This window comes from Pollachius pollachius (assembly GCF_949987615.1).
Source record: "Pollachius pollachius genome assembly, chromosome: 13".
Lineage (NCBI taxonomy): Eukaryota > Metazoa > Chordata > Actinopteri > Gadiformes > Gadidae > Pollachius > Pollachius pollachius.
In genome coordinates this window covers 21,699,258-21,720,307 of record NC_136946.1, presented here as the reverse complement: position 1 = coordinate 21,720,307, position 21,050 = coordinate 21,699,258, and the positions used below count along the sequence as shown (strand labels likewise).

Below are 21,050 nucleotides of genomic sequence, written 5' to 3'. Positions count from 1 at the left end.
CCGGTATAATTTTTAGGTGGGACAAATGCGCCTGTCTCCGATATTGGAGGGGACACGTCCCCTCTGTCCCCCCCGGTTCCTACGCCCTTGCTTATTGCGATATCAAAGTCACTCAGGCCAACACTGTATTTGATACAGTGTAGAAGAATATATGTTTCTGACTGCCGCAGTAAGGCTTTAACTCCTCCAGCATCTCCATCGGGTGATCGGGTTGGACTGGAAGAGGTCAGAATTCTGTTCTTACTGTACACTTGTTAATTGCACATTAAACAATTTTTTTGAAGTGCCATGCCATTTGGTTTAAACTATTGCTCATCAATCAGTTATTTAAATGTACATATTGTATTTTTATTTTTTTCCATTTTCGCATTTTTTCCACAAGTAAGTATCTAGCTTCAATGAATAAGCTCAACCCATTAGACCATTGTAGAATAACAGAACCTGAACAAGAATAACTGGTGCCAGCAGTACGGCCATTGTCATTTCCATACAGAATACGACCATTTCGGTACATACCTTACAACTCGGAAAATCGGAAGATACTTCGTGGTTGTGGTGTTACTCAAAGTGTTATTCTCAGCTTATTTGACTGGAGCAGCAGCTCTGATTCCCGGGAGGTGTGACCCAGTTTACGCCCTGGGTGCCTCTTGGGGTGTAGTTCTATAATTTGGGTTGTGCGTAATGAGTGGAGCGGGGAGGACAGGGAGACTGAGTCAATTAGGCGGGGTGTCACCTGTCTGGCGGGTATAGCCCGGGGCATGTGCAATTTAGAAGTGATGCCTTAAACTTTGCCCAAAATAGCTTCACCATCCATAAATTCCCAGGACTTCAGTGTCCAACAGAGCGAGAAACGGGGAGAGGGAGATAGCGATAGAGTGTTTACCTCCTGTGCACTCAACCCACATGCTGCTTTCTAAAGCTGTAACTGAGCGTGTCGAGGCAGATGGACAGAGCACGAACCGCCGGGTGTGGAGTCTGTTCACCTGGACCGCGTCCATGGAGGGCGCTCTAATGGAGGCCTTGTTACTCGCAGCCTGCAGTCGTCGTTTTGTTAATGTTAAACAGCCGGTGCATTTACATGCAGATTATAAGATATGTTACAGAACCCCATAATGACTGCTATTGGTAACCCAATCCTTAAAGGGGACATATTATACCACCAGGTGTGATTGTGATTAGCCTTACAAGCCGTTTCGAAAAGCTGCCCCACATGACATCACTAGTGGGCGTGTCCACCTAGATCTGTGCTGGATAGATCAGTCTACCAGCCTACCCAGTGGACTGAAGTAAACGTTGCTCATCTATCCACCACAGATCTAGGTGGACACGCTTACTAGTGATGTCATATGAGTCAGATTTTCGAAACAGCTTGTTAGGCTAATCACACTCACACCTGGTGGTATAATATGTCCCCTTTAACAATCATCCTTTGTCATTTAAACACTATGACCTGGATTCAGCTGCAGGAATTCATTCTGCTCAGGCACCAAAAGATAAACTGGTCAATCCCCCCCCTCCCAGTTTACACCAAGCCCAGTCTGAGGTTTGTGGATTGGTGGAAATGCAAGGCCAGAAAGACTGCTCAGAACACTGCTCAGGTTGAACATTTTAAAAAGCTTTTACAAATAAAATCAAAAAACAGCGGAAATCAATGGGATTTACAAAATGCCAAATAAAACCTGACAGAAACTGTATTCACTACGATACTTGATTTGGGACATCAACGAACACCACTAACCACTCGGTGGATTGCACATTTCTGAAAAACAACGTTTAGGGTTGTTTTAAGGACAGGTTAGTGAATGCTCGTAGCCAGCCATTGTGAAGCAGGCATGGGCGATTCGAAATGAGCCAAATACCCGAGACAGGGCACATCGTCAAAATATCGGTCTCAAACACTCTATTTCATCCTAGACAACCCAGAGAGGGGGCTCAAAATTCAAAATACCAGGCTTATCCTTTAAATGAATTTAAAGAATTTAAAACCGTAAATAAATATTTTCCTCCAATTCCCCTTAACAATTTAATTATGTTAATAAGTTGGAGCAAAATTCAAACACACAAAATACAATCAATGATCATTTGAATTGACAGGGTATCTGCAGTTTTCAACCAGTTACATTTAAGACGTAAACCGCTTAGAGGAAGGAGGCAAATAAGTACTTCACATTCAACAACTTTTGACATCCGTTGGTTTGATGTTTATTATTCTTCCTCTCCCAATAGTAGTGAATAAACGTTATCAAATAGCATCTGAAACATTTTAAGCATATTTACCACCAAAGCCCGCTCAAACACGATCGGTCATTACTACGTGGAGTACAAACTGACACCAGAACACCTCTGATACCAAAATCTTGTTTTCTTGCAGATTCTGCATTCATATGCAGATATCTGTTTAAAGAGATTTGCCCTCCATTAACCTAATCTATTAATCTGAATAATAGATTCATCAATAAAACCACCCCTGGGGATGCTGACCAAGTTGTCTGATAGAGCTGAACTTAATGCCATGGTTTACATTTCCCAATGCAGCTGCCACAGTTCCTTCCCCGTAGCGTCAAGTTCTTCCTTTTATTTGCAGCGCCAGTTACCACAAGGCACTTTTCCTATTTCCAGTGAGGGGCCAGGTAGTGTATAGTAGGCCTACAACATTGCACTTCAAAACACATGCTGCAAAAGGCCAACCCAGGTAGCCTGTAATAGAGGTCAAATGCATGTAAACGTTAGAGAATGAACAGACATACCAATAGAATAGTGTCTGTGTATGGGGAGATCAGTCTTATGTGGCGCTGCACAAATCCACAAAAATTCACCTAAATCCACCAGCCCAAACCAGTCCAAACCACTTCAACCCTCTCAGAAAGGAAAACAAAGGGGGTTACTCACCGTGGCGGTCCCCGCTAAAGCTCGGCCATGTTTTGTCTGGATCGTTGAGTCAAATGCACAAAAAGAACCAATAAGCAACAAGAAGTCCCCCTAATTATTAATCAAGGTTGGTCAGATGGCAAATGAAAATAAGTTCCTCGTGTGCACCTCGATATAGGGGTGCGTGACACTTGATGAAGAGCTAATGAGAATGAACACGCTGTAAATGGCTGTTAGAGAGAAGCTGGAGACTCCTGAATCCTGTTTTTCTTAAACACACTTTGTGGAAAACATCTCACGCACACAGCCAGTAGTCATGATGAACTTCTATCAGAAGTTATGCTACAGTTTCCCGTTGGCATTGGTGATATCGAAGGTCAATCCAACGCCACTGTAATAGAGATGTTTAGAAAATATATGCATCACATAAAGAGCAATATTACACACATGAATACATTTTGGTTGAAGGAGAGATTTCTCTCTATTTATTCATATTTTCATATACTTTTTACATATTCTGTTTTTTGTAATAACACTTATTCTCGAGAGGAACTAGACAGTGTCGGAATAATGGGTGTTGTAGCGAGAAGGGTGACATTTCCTTTGTCTTTTTTTTGGGAACCCATTTCATTTGCATTATCATTAGAATTAGTATTATTATTCAGTCAATAATATTCACAGTCCCATCAAACGAGCAAGACAAAGACTTTCTAAATGTGGATTGATATATAAAACTAACAGTATATTTTTGTTCTTCTTTTCTTAAAACACTGGTGGATGATTCTAGGATAGAGACGGGGGCTAGGGATAGGGAGTGACTGTGTGATGCAGGGGTTATCGGGGAGATAAAGGTCAGGGGTCAATTTTTGTGATGGTAGGCACATACAAAAAACCTGAAAAAATAATGTCTCCAATGATGTAGGCTACAATACACACACGCACACACTCACACACACCACATACACACTTAAGTCTCTAAACAATTATCATGCTTCAACTGGACCTCCTATGAAGTTATTTTTTCTACATTGTCACCAGCATTATTAACAACAACAAATGGGTCGAAAATATTTACGGAAGCTGATGCCATGGAAAGTACAAAAACTGAAAGGGAAAACAAAGGCAAACTCACAAAGAATGGCTTCCAGCTGCAAATGCGATTTAAAAGGAACTTTACGTCCGTAAAGCATCGCTAAGAAAGAACACTTTCTGAGCAACAATGTGTCTCAGACAGTATGTGTATCAGGCTCCATTGCCTACTCCATAGGGGTCAGGACAAAGCTACCCCAAACTCATCAATGGACACACAACCCCAAAAAGGGCACGATGTTGTAAACAATCCAGACGGGACAGTGTGCCGCCCAGAACAAACAACGTGGAGCCAGGCCAAGGAAAGAGGCCAGCCGATTCACAAACCTGGGCGAAGCAACCTGGGCTCCTGATTGGTTACGTTGGGTGAATTTGGTTAATCTTGAGGAGAGAATATGTTGATGTGGTTGTGGGAGGGGTTCCTCATTTCATGTCTAATGAACAGATTTGCCCCAATAATGGAACTGAATGGAGAAAAAAATAAGTTTTTAATTGTTATTGGACCTTGGAATGGTGATGTGAAAAAGAAGTGTTAAGGCGACAAAATAATAACCATCATGAAACAATAATAAAAAAATAGAAACGTGCTTAAAACGTAAGAGAGTCATTGGTCTTTGTTGTCACGAGAGGCTCTGGGAGGAGCTGGAATCCCTGTATGGAGAGGAGATCAGAGCTCCATGAGGATTGGCTAATGCTTCACCATCTGTGCTATGGCTTGGCAACCGACCACAGCCCATTCGAGGGATAGAACCCAGAAGCAATCCCCCATCCACTTCTAAAACTAAAACGGCAATAAAAGACACAATTATAAACAAAAACAAAAGTAGAACATATGCCATTACTTCTTCCAAAGGGGGTTTGGACACATAAAGAAAGGGGGTACCACAAACAGAAGGGACTGGACAAGGACCTTCTCATGTCGTGGTTTGTGCAACAGTATCATGCATCAGATCAGATGAGACGACACAAGATGGGGAACCAGAAGTGACCGGGCCAGGCCAAGGTTTTGGTCCATTCTCACACATTTACAACCAGTTGAGCTGACCCACTCAACACATAGAATGGGTTGATTACATCTAAGCTAATAATATTTCACTCACCCTCCTGTCGAGGATGATGATAATATTAATTATAATAATAAAAACATCCATTGAATGCTGGGATAAAGACCTGAACCCAAAGTCCATGTGTTCTCTAGTGCTTCAATCTCGCGTGGCTGTTGAAACTGTCAGAGTCATATCTGAACACCACAATGGTTGCACATTGGGTGGAGGTGGGGGTGAGGGGTCTATACTTCAACAAGAGCACCACACCACCGTACACGAAACTGCCTTTTATTACAAACACGCTCAATTTACAATATGGGTGCGGCCACAAAAAGGGGAAGTTAGCTGCTAATATCTCCCCAGCATTTCGATACATGTCCCCAGAGATGTGAGACACGTGGTGCAGGGGGGGGTTCATTCTGTTCTCCAGCGGGAGATCACTGAGAGGAGCAGGAGGGGCAGGAGGAGCAGGAGGAAGCCTGGGAGGGACACCGTACTGCCTTGTGACCAGATCAAAATAAACGGCCATCGAGAGTGTGTGAGGCAGCAACGTGCTCCGGATCGAGGGGCCCCAGAAATGCTTATGTGGTGGATTTGATTATTTTCTGTTACTGAAGGGGTTAGGATTAGGGTGAGGGTTTAGAACCCAGCCAGGGTTGCCAGATTGGGCGGGAGATATGACCCAATCTGGCAACACCGTTCCTGTAACTGAATCTCCAGGCCTGGTTCGAGGGTGGAGGGCGGTATTATGTGGCCTGGTCCCGCTGCAGGGCGGCGAAGTTGAGGGCAGGAGGGGCCCGGCCGTTCCACTCCCTGAGCGCTCCGTCCTTGAAGAGGAGGTTCATGGCCGGCAGAGGGACCCCGGACTCGGCCGGGGGCTGGCTGAGGGGGCCCGACACGCCGCTCTCGGGGTCCGCTGACTGGCTCGAGTCCTGCGGAGAGGAGGGAGGAGGGTCAGGGGTCGTCGTCATGGTGATGATCGATGATAGTAACTGCTCTAAATGCGATATAAATACAATTTGCGCCCACGCACAAGTGTGTGAAATGTGTAATTAAAAACCAAATACAACACATCTTTGTGCTTGATTAAAAATGTAAACACAAAGTCACAATATCACCCTGTGTGCACAACAAAACAAAAAACACATTGTTTCAATCTCCTTAGTTGTTCAGGGCTAAATTAACTCTTCCCACATTGAACCTTTGGCTTATGAATTCTGCAACAGTTGAATTAGTTTCAGTATTATTATTAGAGTGTTTGAGGGGTGTGGTGAGTGGTGTGGGGAGGGGGGGGGGAAGAACAAAGGCTTCACCTGGAATGACTGAACAAAGCTCAGAACTTTCAGGGAGAGCTTCCGGCTCTCGTGAAGCAGCTCTTGAAGACTGTAACCACAGAATAACAGAAGAATGACTCATTCAATTCTCAACCTGTTTCAAGTTAATTATTATCTTGGATATTGTACTTTACAATTTTGTTCTCGCAAATTGCATTTCAAATGCATATTCCCTCAAAGTGCATTTAAATTTCCTTTCTATGATATTTACAATTCTATTAATCGCAATTCCACTCGACATTCTATTCTCTGATTCTCTATTTTGAATTCCCTGCTGTCACTTGATTTTATATTCTATATTTGCGTGATTGTTCGTACCTGTCCTTGCCACAGAGTTTGTGCGAGGCGATCTTCTGACACACTCTGCGGTTGAGCTCCGAGCTGAAGAGAGGCATGCCGAAGCTCAGCTCCAGGGGAACCCACTCATCCTCCGTGGGAAGAGCTGACGAAAACCACACCAGGAGAGGAACGTCATCATAGAGACAATAATACTTATAATAATAATAATAATATGCAAGCATCGTTTTTTTACGATATCTTGGACCCAAACATTTATTAATAGGCCAAATCTATCACATCGTCGGCATAAAAACATGATATAATTCTACTTTATTATTCCAGAAGGGAATGCAACAGCAGAGCTCGGTACAGCTAAGCCCCTCTGAATGATTCAGGAGAAGAGAGCTAGGGATGGAGGATGGGGGGAAGCCACTACCTTCCGTCTTGGCCCTGGCCTCCCCCGCACTTTCCTCGGCCACCAGCTCAAAGGACTCGGTGCTGCCGTTGGTGTCGAAGCCTCCGCCCAGGTGTGTGTCACCTTGGGGCGTTGGGGTTGGGAGGGGACAACAACGATATCATCAATCATCTTGCTGCCACTCGCCGCGCCCCGCCCCAACCTCTTCATTCTTCATTAATAAACAACGGAAGAAAGTCTCCTGCCAAGTGTGCATCTCAAGGGGAAATCTGTGTGTTAATGACATTCAAAAGAAAAACGACACGCTACGAGGTGTCCTAAATAACAGACTTATAATCGTATAAATAAACATGGCTATATATAGGTGCAGAATGAGTGTGGTGACTGGAAGGCCCAACCCGTCTCCTACAGGACTTCTATTGCTGTCATCATCAGGCGCCTCAAACTCTAAATAAAGTAAAGAACTAGCAGAATACTGCAGTGTGTGAGAGTAACAAGTAGAGTGTGATAACAATGACCCACTCCAACCTCAGCTGCTACAATTTGGTTCCCATCCTGCATGCAGAAGCAGTGGTACCACCTCCCTCCCTGGGTAAAATACCTTCTGTGCTGCATTAAGCAAACACATTGTTTCAATTTGTGTAGCCTCAGCGATTGCTAATTCTTCGATTGGAGTGGAATTGGCAAAATTAAATCAGAAAGTCCTCACAGGTGGCGAACATTCGATCCACTTCCATTAGCTCAGTCGGCCACAATAAAGATACACAATTAAATAGACAAACATCTTAATTAAACCAGGCTGGAGGTCATTCTGATCTAATCCCCACCATCAATGGCAATAAGGCTCAGGGACCACAGCTCCGGCTACGTCCAGCTCCGTCAGAAGTACGCTAAAGCTTTAGCGGAGCAGCCCACTGCATGGGTAACAACGTCTTGGTAACCTCTTGGCACAACAATCCCAGCAGGTGCACAGCCTGAATCTTTTCAAGAACAGCGCGAGTTTATGAAAAATGGGGCCCATTTTGTAGAAAATACTTCCCAGCACAGCTGGCGGGTGTTTGTGTGCCTGGAAGTTTTCGGCCACAATGTATTCGAGAATGCCATTACGCAGTCCCGTCTTGCTCAACTGGTAGAGCATGGCATTAACACAGCCTGGGTTAGCCATTGCATTCCCACAGGGACCCACCAGTTCTGAGAAACTATGCATAAACGGTATTATAATGGTTAAATTATTTTGCACATGTTTGTGTGAGGGAGCGGATGACTGAATGAGAACGATGTCTGTGTGTGTGTCTGTGTGTCTGTGCATCAGTGCTTGAAGTTGGAGGAGGTATAAAGCCTTGGCTGCGGTCCTCACCCCTGCAGTCGTTGGCGTCGCTCTCCCTGTGGCGGTGCCTGTTGCTGGGGTTCAGCATTGTGATGTAGCCGCACTGGTGCTTCAGGTCCACCCTCTCCTGCAGTGTGCGCAGGGCCTTGTGCACGCACATGTTGGACGAGGAGAACTCTAAGCAACGGAGGGAGCAAAGGAGGGGATGGTTACCAGTGGCTGCGGCAAGGTCTTTGGTAAGTTGATGGTTTTATATTGATAGATATACATGCATATAAAAATGACCAGGACGTATCTTTAATATATTGAAATGATGAAAAAAATATTGCTTGCCAGCCCCTATATCTTTTTGGTTACAACTATTGATTCTCTCTCACATCCAGCCGCACTGCTTCTCATAGCACAGCTGCACAGCGTACTGGACAGACCCTGCGTACTGTTCTTATTCTGAAAGACTCCAGCCTACCAACTGGGAGAGGCTCAGTCTGGCACATTCCCGCTTTAAGGAGCAGGTCGGGGGTCGAAGGCTTGTGCAAGGAACGCTACAAGTGGACTTGGTTGGCACTGGTCTAGTGGATGAGGTTTTTGCACGCCAAAAGGCTCAGAGTTCTCCAACCCAGCAATTATCAAATTGTTGTACATTCAGGGGGGTCTTTGAGTTTTAAGTCTTTTATTATTGGTGAGGTACAATGTTAAAATACGTGTACAAAAATAACTATCAAAAAATGTTATTAATTCTGAATGGCACCATCTCAGACAATCTTTTTATGTATTTGCACCACCAATATAAAAAGATGCAGTGTGTAGACTTTAGTGGCATGTAGCGAAACGGACAGAACAGAGATGAAATATATTATTTCATTAATTACATTAATTATTTAATATATTCACTCATATTTCACTCAAATTCACTCATATATTTCACTCATATTTCACAGGAATATGAGTATATTCCTGTGAAAGTAAGAATTGTTATGTATTTTCCTTGCCTTAGAATGATTAATTAAATCAACTTCAAATTAAAGTGTAAGGGACCCTCTTGTTCAGCTAGAATTGGATAATATTCTAAAATATACATTTTGGGCCAAAAGGGATTGAGGTTGTGGCTGGGGGGGGGGTTATCCCCAAGGTCACGACACATTTCCATACTTTAATACCTCCTTTGTTTATGAGCGTTGTAATGAACGAAGTTGTAAATTAAATGACACACCGTGGCGCTTCACTATTAAGTTAGCAACTTATACGAGGTGTCCAAGAAGCGACTGATAGTTTGCCGAGGAGGGAGATTAAGTTGGTGTGCATTCTTGCATGCATCCATGTTTTGGAGTATTTTGTTTTTGAGGTTGTTTCGCCGTTCGATAACTACATGTAGGCCATCACCCTTTTCTTATCCAAAAACGTAACTGTTGCGATACAACTGCACAGCGTCAGGTTATCAAAGGCAATATTCACGGACCGCTGTGCAACTAAGCATCGGCTTGCAGCGCTGACTGCTGAATGATTAATACACATAAAAGACAGTGATAATTATAGGTCTATGAATGTGGTTCACGACTATGGATACAATTGTGTGAGAACGGTAAAAGGCAGATGCCTCCACCATTTCCTACAAGAACAATGTACATTGTCAATGGTGATGTTCTTTCCGGGATGTCAAAGTGCCTTTTAATATACTCGACAAAACGCCCAAGGGACATCGGCCTAGAGGTGTGTGTGGATGTGTTCCGAGAGAGGGTTAAGCTCCTAGCATACTTCTAGTAAAAGACCATGTTGTTTGGCGGCTGTGCTGACGTGTGGAGCTCGTCTGTAGGCATTTTTACACTGCCAAGCCGATACGGTAGCGGCTTGGCACACCCTGCAAATTCCCTGTCTTCCCTGTGTTAAACCGAGGGGGTATAATCCGACTTCCTGAAGGAGCCGGCTTTCTTGGTTGATCGGAGTAGGCGGGGCTACGCACCGAGAGTAGACCTCTTTAGAATAATTTGCATGCTACAAATATTTATTTTATTTTATTCAAGCCACTCGCATGCAATAATGAGTAGACGACAACTCAGTGTAGGCTTCTATTTATTATAAGTGCCCACATGTATCTTATCCCGATGTAAGCCTCGTAAAAGTGCTTTCACACCGCCGCGTGGCAACTCGCTGCCTCCATTCATTTCAATGAGGGAAGGGCGCCAGAGGCGGTTACAAAAGCGGCTGTAGACCAGGAAGCGGTTGCCGCCCACGCGAACGCGCACAGATTTTCCCCTACCGCTCAGCTTTCCGCGTGTTGAAACTCTCGGCGGCAGCCGCCCAGCGGCGGCAACAACAGCAACAGCCGCTTTTGAAAACGCCTGGCCCTTCACACCGCCGAGCTGAACCCTCCGGCAGTGAGGTCGGTTATAAGGGCAGTTGCCGCGCGGCGCTGTGCAAGCACCTTAAGGAATGTTCCTCTGCGTCTTTCTCGTAGATAACACAATCTTTCAACGTCTTTGTTAAATGCGACTGCATCACCTTCTCTCCAATCATGGTCAGTGGCTTGCGGGTTTCACCATCTCTCCAGTTAGAACTACTCATGTTGATATTGCTGCGTTGTCTCTGTTGTAGAGACAACGCAGCAACATCAAGTCCAGCCGTCCAACTGCATTTACATGAAAATGAAACCCCCAATATGTGTAGGGTCCGAGAGGATGAATTGGGGTGTGAAATCAGGCTGGTATATTCCCTCGGTCAGTGTAAAAGCGCGGACCATGCCGGGAAAAAGACTGGCATAAGACCGGCATATTTGGCAGTGTAAAAACATTTTTGTGACAGCCGTTGATTTTGACGTTTGTGTCAGAGGGAGGGTCAGGCTTCCCGGAAACTATAATATAACGTTTCTGTGTGTGTGGAGGGTGAAGCTCCTTCTGACCAGCGGTTTATTTTGATGTCCATGTCTGAGTAACGGTTAAGCTTATTGAACAGTTCTAGTTTAACGCAATGGTGTGTTTCCCATTTCATATAAAATATTGCTCATTATTGCTCATACACAACGACGAATAACCCTGAAAAAACCCCTCTAAATCTCGTTGTGTTCCAATTCCAGCTGAAACACTGTCTTCACTGAAACTTTAAGGGTCCCCTAGGCTTCCTGCTACGGAGTAGTTTTTTACTTTGTTTAAGTCCAGTCGCTCTAGACCTTGACACCAAACCAATGTTGGAGGATGAATAACTGATCTTCATCTTTGGGGTTTCAAATTGGAAAAAAAGTGTTTAGAGGGAAAAGGACATCTCTGTTGTTGAAATGGGAAATGGTTTCAATCCCGGCCCTATAAGATAAACGGTGGTGTGCCAGAGCAAATACATCCTGAGCTCGCAAATTTGTCTGGTACCTGCTACTTTAAGACATGTATCAGAATCTGGTGCACTTTCCGTTTTGATGAGGGATAAAAATAGAAATAGAGTGGGAGAAAAGAGATCGACCCCACCTCCTTTCAGGTCCTCCTCGTCGAACGGGAAGGGGATGTGAACCGTCTCTCCGTGGCCGTGCATCCCGTGACCCTTACACACACACACACACACACACACACACACACACACACACACACACTGTTCAAACCAGAGTAAAACTTGATCCACAAAACTGAATTATTGAAGAAGTATTGTAATAAGTCTTTGTTAAATAATTCAGATTAAAAAGGGTCAAACAAACCACAAGGCTTGCACAAACACATTCTCGCTCATTACACACGTTTTCAGGAATCCCTTATTACCAGCAATAGCTTTGATGTGCGCATCACTGCTCAAACTGGGTGATGTGAAAAATGATACATATATTATCACCTCAATCAAAGGGAATAATACATGATATTGATCCATTTATTTAGTTTCTACCTTGGATTGAAAGAGACCATGTTTTACAAGCAGCAAAACAATAAAGTCACATCGCATTGGAACATTACAATGCGTGTGTGTGTGTGTGTGTGTGTGTGTGTGTGTGTGTGTGTGTGTGTGTGTGTGTGTTTGTGTGTGTGTGTGTGTGTGTGTGTGTGTACCTGGATCAGCACTGCAGAGTGTGTGAGGGCGTCGTTGAGCATGGCCAGGACGTTGGATGTCGGCACAACTCCCGGGTCGTGACCCCAGGAAGTGATCAACAATCTGTCATAAACCTGAAAAAATTGTCTGCTATGTTACTTAGTTTTCTTACATTCTGCTGTTGGTATGATGCATGTTTTATCTTTAGAATATTTATATTTATACAGTATTTTTTGTTTACATTTCTTGCCATGTTATTATACTATATTTTTGTTTCTTGACCCAATCAACTGTTACAAATCATTTCCTCAGGGATCCAATAAGTAATCTATCTGTAAATAACATTATGCATTATATTACAATGGTAATGCGTCCAATGTGAAAATCCTCAACTTAATCTGTGTACCAATCAATCAACGTTATTTAAATATAGTTTTTTGTGCATAGCAACAAGGGAAACCTAACAACAACAAGGAGTTTAAAATAACAATCAAATAATAATTTAAAAATATAATCTGAAACGCAGAGATATTTGGAGGCAGATTTATTCAAAGACAATAACACACTAGTTCCGTCGTTAATAGCCACACTAACCTGGAATATGTCGGGCAGTTTGCGCAGCCGGGAGCCTTTGCAGAGCAGCAGAGAGGGGGGCCCCTGGCCGGTCACATGGTACAGGTACAGCTTGAACCAGATAGAGCTCACCTCTGGGATGGCTGGGCCGATGTGCTGCTCACACACACACACACACACACACACACACACACACACACACACACACACACACACACAGCTTCATGTTAGAAGACATGAATACATAAGAAGCAATGACAAGAAAACAAAATGATATGATATATAATTAATATATGTGTAACATTTTTATAGATAAAAATAAATAAATAAATGAAAAGCATATACAAGCACACAGAATTGCAAAGAAACCCCCCAGGGGAATGAAAGGGGTATTTGTGGTTCTGTGTACAGCAGGAGGCAGTGGCGGGGTCTAGAAGGGTCTGAACAAATGTTGAATGGAAGGAAAATAAGTTAGGAGGTAAACAGTACCAGCGGCCCTGAAGAAAGAACATGAATGAATGGCCAGTTTAACATCTCCGTCTTCTCACCAATGCTCTCAGTGCCATGTGGACGTGCAGTGTGTGATTTGTGAAAAGAACACAGATGAAACATTTTATTCATGAAAATTAATCACAAATTTCAGAACTTAAACTTCTTCACTGCACCTGCAGGAATATTTTTAGATATTTTTCCTGTTTAACCAAGGAGGTAGCCTAGCTCAATATTTTGCCTCTAATTGCCTATCTTGAACTTTCCTAATGCGGACAAAAAGGGGCTGTGGTCATGCACAACAAAACAAAACATGCAAGATTTAAATCCTTCTAATTATTTAAAAACTTTAATGTCCAATAGAAAATTAAAGACATCGTCGATAGTCTCACAAACCTGAGCGCTGAAATTGGGTGGTCAATTTCATCATTCTATCGCTCAATTGACTGTTCACAGCGCATTGCTAAAGTTAAAAATACTTATATTTTAGGTATTTTATATGGTCTATTGGTGAAGTAACATTGATCAATTTGAGGGGGGGTTGAGAGATACAGCAGAGGCAGGGATGTATAGACCAGAGAAGGGGAAACATCACGCAACCCCCCCAGCAAATTGCACCCTTTGCATGTGTATTTGTGAGTGTGTGAGTGTATGTCCAGAAGAAAGAGACAACCTTGGCGTTTGTGTGTAAGCACCCAGTTGGCAACTCTAAGGCTACGAAGGATCCAGGAAGATAAGCAGTTCCACTGCTGGCTGTGCTCCAGCTCTTTCTGTGTCTCTCACACTCACACACACACACACACAGTCATTAGCAAACCACACCTTGCCTCCCCCCCTCCCAGCGGTACCTGGGGCGTGCAGCTGCTGATGGGTCTGATCTCGTTGCTGAGGGGAGCCATGGAGACGAGCAGCTTGTAGTTCTTGTTGAGGACGCGGCTGCAGGTGGCCTGGTCCAGCCCCAGCAGACTCTCACAGCGCAGCATGTCCAGTGGGAAGCCTGGAGAGTGGAGCAGGAGGAGTCCGAACATTTACTTCAACTGTACTATGCTTTTATTGGCTTTTTTTATGTCATGTGTCGTTGGGCTACGTAAAAATTTTACAATTAGATTATCATCATCAAGTCAGAAACATCTCCATCTAGTTTTTTGGATATCAAAAGACCAAATCAAACTTTTAGCTTGGTACAGTTGAACGATGTTACTTTACTACTAAATTAAGGTGGCCACCGTTAACAAGCAAACAGGATCAGTGTGTGGTCTCTGAATACCAATCCAGGCACCTCCATTCAACTGGGATTGCAGCTCAACAATTATCAACATTGGATGAAAACATTTACTGAGGGTAAATCAGGCGCACAGCAGCAGAATGGCTGAGAATGAGTGGGAAACCCACAAGACAAACGTAGGCACCCAGCCAACACTAAACAAACTTGGTAACAAACAGCGTCTGCTAGTACAATGGTGCCTGCAGGGAAATGGAGGGATATGCTTGTTGTAGCTCAAGAAGAGGGGGACAATCGGTCGCTCGCTCTTTCTAAACGTTTTTACACTGCAAAATATGCCTGTCTTATGCCCGACTTTTTTTAATATACCGGCTTGATTTGGCACCCCAATTTACCCTCTCGGACCCTTCACATATTGGGAGTTTCATTGTCATGTAAATGCGATTAGACGACTTTGCGGTTCCAGGGGTGGGAATAGAGGGTAGAGGTGTTGCTGCGTTATCTCTACAACAGAGACAATGCAGCAACATCAACATGAGTAGTTCTAACTGGAGAGATGGTGAAATCCGCGAGCTGCTGACCATCAACTGAAAGAAGGTGATGCAGTCATATTTAAGGAAGATGGGGAAAAATGGTGCGATCTACGAGAAAGTACCAGAGGAACTTTTATTACAAGGCTTTTGTCGGGATAAAAAACATGTGTTCAGCAAAATAAAGAATATGTTGGCGTTTTTGCACTCGTTTGTAGACTTCACTCAGATGCATGCTCATTCTTGCATGCGAGTGGCTTGAATAATAAGAAAATAAAAACATTCGGTGTATACAAATGATTGTAAAGAGGTCTACTCTCCCTGCGTAGCCCCGCCTACTCTAACAAACCAAGAAAGCCAGCTCCTTGACGAAGGGGGATTTTACCCCCTCGGTTTTACGCATATCGCAACAAAGACTGTTTAAAGACTGCGTCGGAGAACCCGACGCAGTCTTTAAGATTCATAATGTCAGAGAATATATATATGTCAGTTCGGCCGCAGCACAATGAATGAATAAAGATCGTAAACATGTAGGAAGAAAAAAACATTTATTTTGATAGATGTGCCCGAAGTTACTACTTAACATCCTCGTTGATGACCAACATTTAGAAAAACATGTTCCTTCAAGAGCAAGGTACGTTTCATCAGTCTGTTTTCTGGGAATAATTGACACAAGCAGGAATCAGAAAACAAGCCGTTTTTTCGTTTTGTCAAAAAAATGAAAATCAAAAGTTCAGCTCGTTTATTCGTTTTTTGGTTCTTACTTAACCAAACAAATTTACCACTCAATATCTTGTTTCCGTCGTTGGGTGGGTTCTCTGATTGGCTAGTGTGCTTCGCTGGCCTGTGCTCTTTAAAATAAAAGTTCTTCCGTTTGACAATGTCGGCAAAAATATTACTGTATTATAGACACTGGTAGACACAGAGGACCCCATCACCCACAATCAAGACTGACACGGCTTCAAATAACAATAATTGTATTCATAATCATTTGAAAATGAGAACTTATGAAGTGATGATGACTTCAGTGCAGCTGACATGAAGTTATTACATGAAGAGTAGACCTGAGGGCTTTACTACGACGGAGGCTCAACATATCCAGACTCTGTGTTCATAATCCGGCTCACCAAAACCTAAAGCCCTGGTCAGAGTTCACTGGTATGACGACGGTGGTCATTGTCCGGCTCTGAGCTTTGTGCGTTCACATCAAAGGAGCTGCGGCGGGCTGCTAATTTCCTCACAGCCTGCGAGCTATGAGGAATACAAGTGATCACAACACATTTCTGACAGTTGAACATTGTGCATCTGTTGACCTTTATCCATTTACAGTAAACAAATTATTTTTTCTTGTTGGAAGATATTTTATATTGTTTTCATATAATTATTTACTGACGGTGATTACAGAATGCGAGTGTGTGTTATATTGAAAGCGAGGCTGGGTGTGCCTATAAATATAGGCTACAGTGAGTTTTTTAAGGTGCTGTACAAGCAAATCATATTGTCTACTCTGTACAGTGACAAAGAGTGTACAGTAACCTACTTCATTCAATATTGATAGGCTACTGTAGCCTACACTATAAACAAATGGTTTTGCTCTTTGCTCATGGCAGTTGTGACAGTCATTTTAACATGTCAGCAGGCAAGCTTCACTCATTCCAGGATGTATTATGCTTTGTCCTATAGCCTACTTGGAACATGTTTTGAAATGGATCTATAGTAGCCTATAGAAATTTGCTCATAACAGGCCAGCTGGAATAAAAAGCAAACTCTCTCTCAAATGCACCTTCATGGAAGTCTTGTATTGCCTTTTGAGAAGTTTTTTGTGATGTTTTGATGTTTTAATGTTGCGTTGTTAATGTGTTAAGACAGCTTAGATGTTCTTAGATGTTTTGTTAACCTGATTCCTCTCCCACTCTGTTTAAGTAAAAGTGTGCTGCTGCTGCAAAATCTCTTTGCTTTTGTTTTTTTCTTATCTTTAATGTGTTTGGAAATTACTTTTAATGATGTTAACTAGATCTTATAAATGGCCTAAACACGTCAAATTTGTATATACCCTATACTGTTTGGCTATAAGACTTCAATAAGAATCTCCTCTGTGCAACTATTCATGTAGTCAGTCAATGATCAAACTAACATGAATATGAAGTACAGTCCAAGCGGGTTAGGCAAGGCAAGGCAATTTTATTTGTATAGCCCGTTTTTACAAACAGTTTGTCTCAAAGGTCTTTACATAGCATGAGCATCATAACAACATCCTCTTCCCTTAAACCCTCACATCCACTGAGCAAAAACTCCCAGGAAAACCCTTTTAACAGGGGAAAAATTGCAGTTGGTGCAGAGGGATAGAGCTGTGGAGAATCTGTGGAAACACAGAGAGACTGCGAGACGCCAAGGCCAAACTACAAGTTGCGAAAGGTGGGGGGAGGGGCCTGCATTCTGGGAGCCAATAAAAACATTTAATATGTCTCTGAATGACTCATTATTGCGCATTTAAAGATGTATATTATTACATTACAGCATTATTTGTGTTTTGTCCTGGGATGACAATACAAGACTTCCATGAATGTGCATTTGAGAGAGAGTTTGCTTTGTATTCCAGCTGGCCTGTTATGAGCAAATTTCTATAGGCTACTATAGATGCATTTCAACCGGGGCTTTAGGTTTTGTTGAGCTGGATAATGAACACAGAGCCTGGATATGTTGAGCCTCCGTTGTGGTAAAGCCCTCAGGTGTACTCTTCATGTAATAACTGCGCCACCTTGTGGCTAAACATCAACTGCACTGAAGTCATCATAACTTCATAAGTTCTCATTTTCAAATGATTATAAATACTATTATTGTTATTTGAAGCCGTATCAGTCTTGACTGTGGGTGATGGGGTCCTCTGTGTCTGCTAGTGTCTATAATACAGTAATATTTTTGTCGACATTATCAAACGGAAGAACTTTTACTTTGAAGAACACAGGGCAACAAAGCACACTAGCAAATCAGAGGACCCGCCCACCGACGGAAACAAGATATTGAGTGGTAAATTCGTTTTGTAAAGTAAGAACCAAAAAACGATTAAGCTGAACTTTTGATTTGTTTTTTTTACTAAACGAAAAGACGAAAAAACGGCTTGTTTTCTGGTTTCTGCTTGTGTCAATTATTCCCAGAAAACAGACTGATAAAACGTACCTTGCTCCTTCAATACAGGCTTGGGTGAAATCGAAGCGTAGCGTGTACTGAATGCATGTTGATGATGATACACTTCTTATAGGGGGTATCTACACTGGCACGACACCGGCTCCCTCCATCTTCTGCATTTTTAAATAATTTGCCGTTTCTCGTATTCCGACGGCAACAACAACACTATAACTGTCACGATAACTAAAAGATATCAAATCGATTGACCGTAAACATTCTCTCTCTCTCTCTCTCTCTCTCTCTCTCTCTCTCTCTCTCTCTCTCTCTCTCTCTCTCTCTCTCTCTCTCTCTCTCTCTCTCTCTCTCTCTCTCTCTCTCTCATTCAGCAACCGTCACTAGCCAGAAATACAGGTTTCATATACAAAGACAGAAAGCCCAAGAAAGATGTGCCAGAGTTTGAGAGGAGTGCTACTGAGAACAAACAAAGACAACACAACAACAATAACCACAAAGGTCCAGAGTGTCAACTTAAATAAAATAAAAGAATACACAAAAAATACATTGAAGAAATATAAACGAAAAGCATTAATGCGAAGCCCATAATAAAATAGTCAAATAGGAAACTTCAGTGTCATCCATCAATTTCCTGAACATTTGGGTTAGGGCTTTGTAAGGCTTAACATGTTAATAAGAAATGGTTGATTAACCTGAAGGTCATAAAGTGAAACAAATAAAGTGAAACGACAATACTGATTACTGATTTGTTGTTTTCTTCGAGTTACTAAATAAAGGTTGCCGCTGTGTGGACCTCCCGTTATTGGTTGTGCTCTTCAATGAACTGCACAACAAGGGGGAGCTCACCAACGAAGTTGAACCAGGAACCTTTTTTTTCCAGGGCCGTTTGTTATTTTTTGTGTGTTGCATATGAAGACTAGGCACAGTTAGTCAATTTGGGGTAGGCAGTTAGGAGGGGACACTCCAAAAACAGTTTGTCTCCCATAAATTGTTTACGGTGTGACTCATACTGCCCCATGTGTTTCTGCTGGTCAGGTAATCAATGGGCAGGGTAATTATGGACACTGGGCATAGTAATTCACAGGTCTACGATTTTTTTTAAATACCTTATCGGGGTACTTTACCTCAATCTACAAAAGCAGATTTGGTAGATTTGGCATTACATTTTGGGTGGGAACGATCTTTATCAAATAAATTACCAAAGAGGTGGAACTGAGGTATGTTGTGGAGGGGTTGGCTATATCTGCCAAACTTCTGGAAGGCCTTCAAACTCCAATGTCCTCAAAAGTTTCAGAGCTTTTTGGTGGCACTGTCATTTGAACAGTTTATGCAATTAGAGATGGGAAAGGATAGAATACAATTTGAGATGGAGCATGAGAGGGTCTTACGCCTAAATTTGATGAAAAGACCCAGACTCGCTTTTCACACTGTTTAAGCGTGTAGCAGAGGTTAAGGGATGGCCTGCTAGTCATCAGACTTTGATGTTGCAATGTCTTTCGACCGGTAAGCCTCAGATATTTTGTTCTGCCCTTAGCTAGGATAAAAGTGGTGATTATGCTAAGGTTAAAGCAACAGTGTTGAAAGCGTAACTAGTTCTTGAAGCATATAGACAGAGATTTCGAAACTAGATGATGGTTGGCGCGCGCGACAATTTTTTTCTTTAGTCATTTTACCTGTTGGACTACTGCTTCGGAGGTGGACAATTATGGGGACTTGTGTGACTTAATTGTGTTGGACCAATTCAAAAGTTCACTGCCTGCTAATCTGGTTACCTGTATAAGTGAAAAGTAGGTGAAGACAACAGCTGCGGCAGCAGTTCTGGCAGATGAATATGTGAGGGAGCAGAGTCTAGGCCCGGTAAGTCCCTAAGTGGCACTCAAGAATCAACTATGGAGGGGCAGTGAGGAATGCACCAGCAACAGACGGTAGGCTGGAACTAGCAACGGTTTGTCATGGGTGTAGAAACATGGGACACTTGAAATGGGAATGTTAAATCTATAAAGCTGGCCAGAAATCTGCTGATTCTAGTGTATATATGAAGTCAGCTGGCCTGGTGTCGTCCGTATGTAGCGTTAACATGTCAGATGGTTTTCCCTTCAATATAGCACCATCTTAAAAGGGATTGAGGAAATGTGTGCCCCTTTTGTGTCAGAGGGTTTTGTGTCAGTGGATGGAAAAGAGAAGGTACCGGTCAAAATTTTGCGGAAGTTTTGTTGTGGAAAAGGTTTTGCCATTTTCAACCCATACGGATACTGGCAGAAATTTTTCAGTACTTGGAATTGGGTTGGTTCCTCTGTTGGTGCCCTTGCATAATTGTCATCTCTTGTCTGATCTAGTATGTTGGGAGGTTACTATGGGTATCCGTCCCCACCTGCCAATTCAAGGCATTGATATTATTCTGGGGAATGATTTGGCTGGGGCGAAGGTGTGGAAAGATGGTTGACTATTGTTGGAGACAAATTCACCCTTGCAGGACTCGCAGGACTCGGAGGGCCCGGAGATGTATCTGGAAAAACACCCTGCTGTTGTATTTTCTTGTGCCTTTAAACAGGCAATGATTAAAGTGAAAGCAGAACAATCAGAGGCATCTGAACAGACACAGTTTTTTCCTGAAAAGGAGAAAAGGGATCAGGTAAAATTGTTTTCCGTCCCGTTGCCGTTACTTAATAGAGGACTGCATTGAAGAACAGGCTTCAGATCCCCGATTAAAATTATTGTTTGAATTGGTCCGTCCAGAAAAT

General features: G+C 42.8%; 1 protein-coding gene across 2 annotated transcripts in view; it reads right to left on the bottom strand.

Moving 5' to 3' along the window:
- Nucleotides 1-3,335: 3,335 nt before the first annotated feature.
- Nucleotides 3,336-21,050, bottom strand: part of fam91a1 (family with sequence similarity 91 member A1) — a 42,203-nt gene continuing 24,488 nt past the window's right edge. For both annotated transcript variants that reach the window (XM_079749732.1, XM_079749733.1), the window contains exons 16-24: nt 14,265-14,413; nt 12,949-13,083; nt 12,375-12,488; nt 11,808-11,880; nt 8,389-8,535; nt 7,053-7,154; nt 6,656-6,779; nt 6,317-6,386; nt 3,336-5,935 (exon numbers count right to left, since the gene is read on the bottom strand). In XM_079749732.1, coding sequence (XP_079605858.1) covers nt 5,750-5,935; nt 6,317-6,386; nt 6,656-6,779; nt 7,053-7,154; nt 8,389-8,535; nt 11,808-11,880; nt 12,375-12,488; nt 12,949-13,083; nt 14,265-14,413 — 1,100 coding nt within the window. In that variant the 3' untranslated portion in view covers nt 3,336-5,749. The remainder of the gene's footprint in view (nt 5,936-6,316; nt 6,387-6,655; nt 6,780-7,052; nt 7,155-8,388; nt 8,536-11,807; nt 11,881-12,374; nt 12,489-12,948; nt 13,084-14,264; nt 14,414-21,050) is intronic.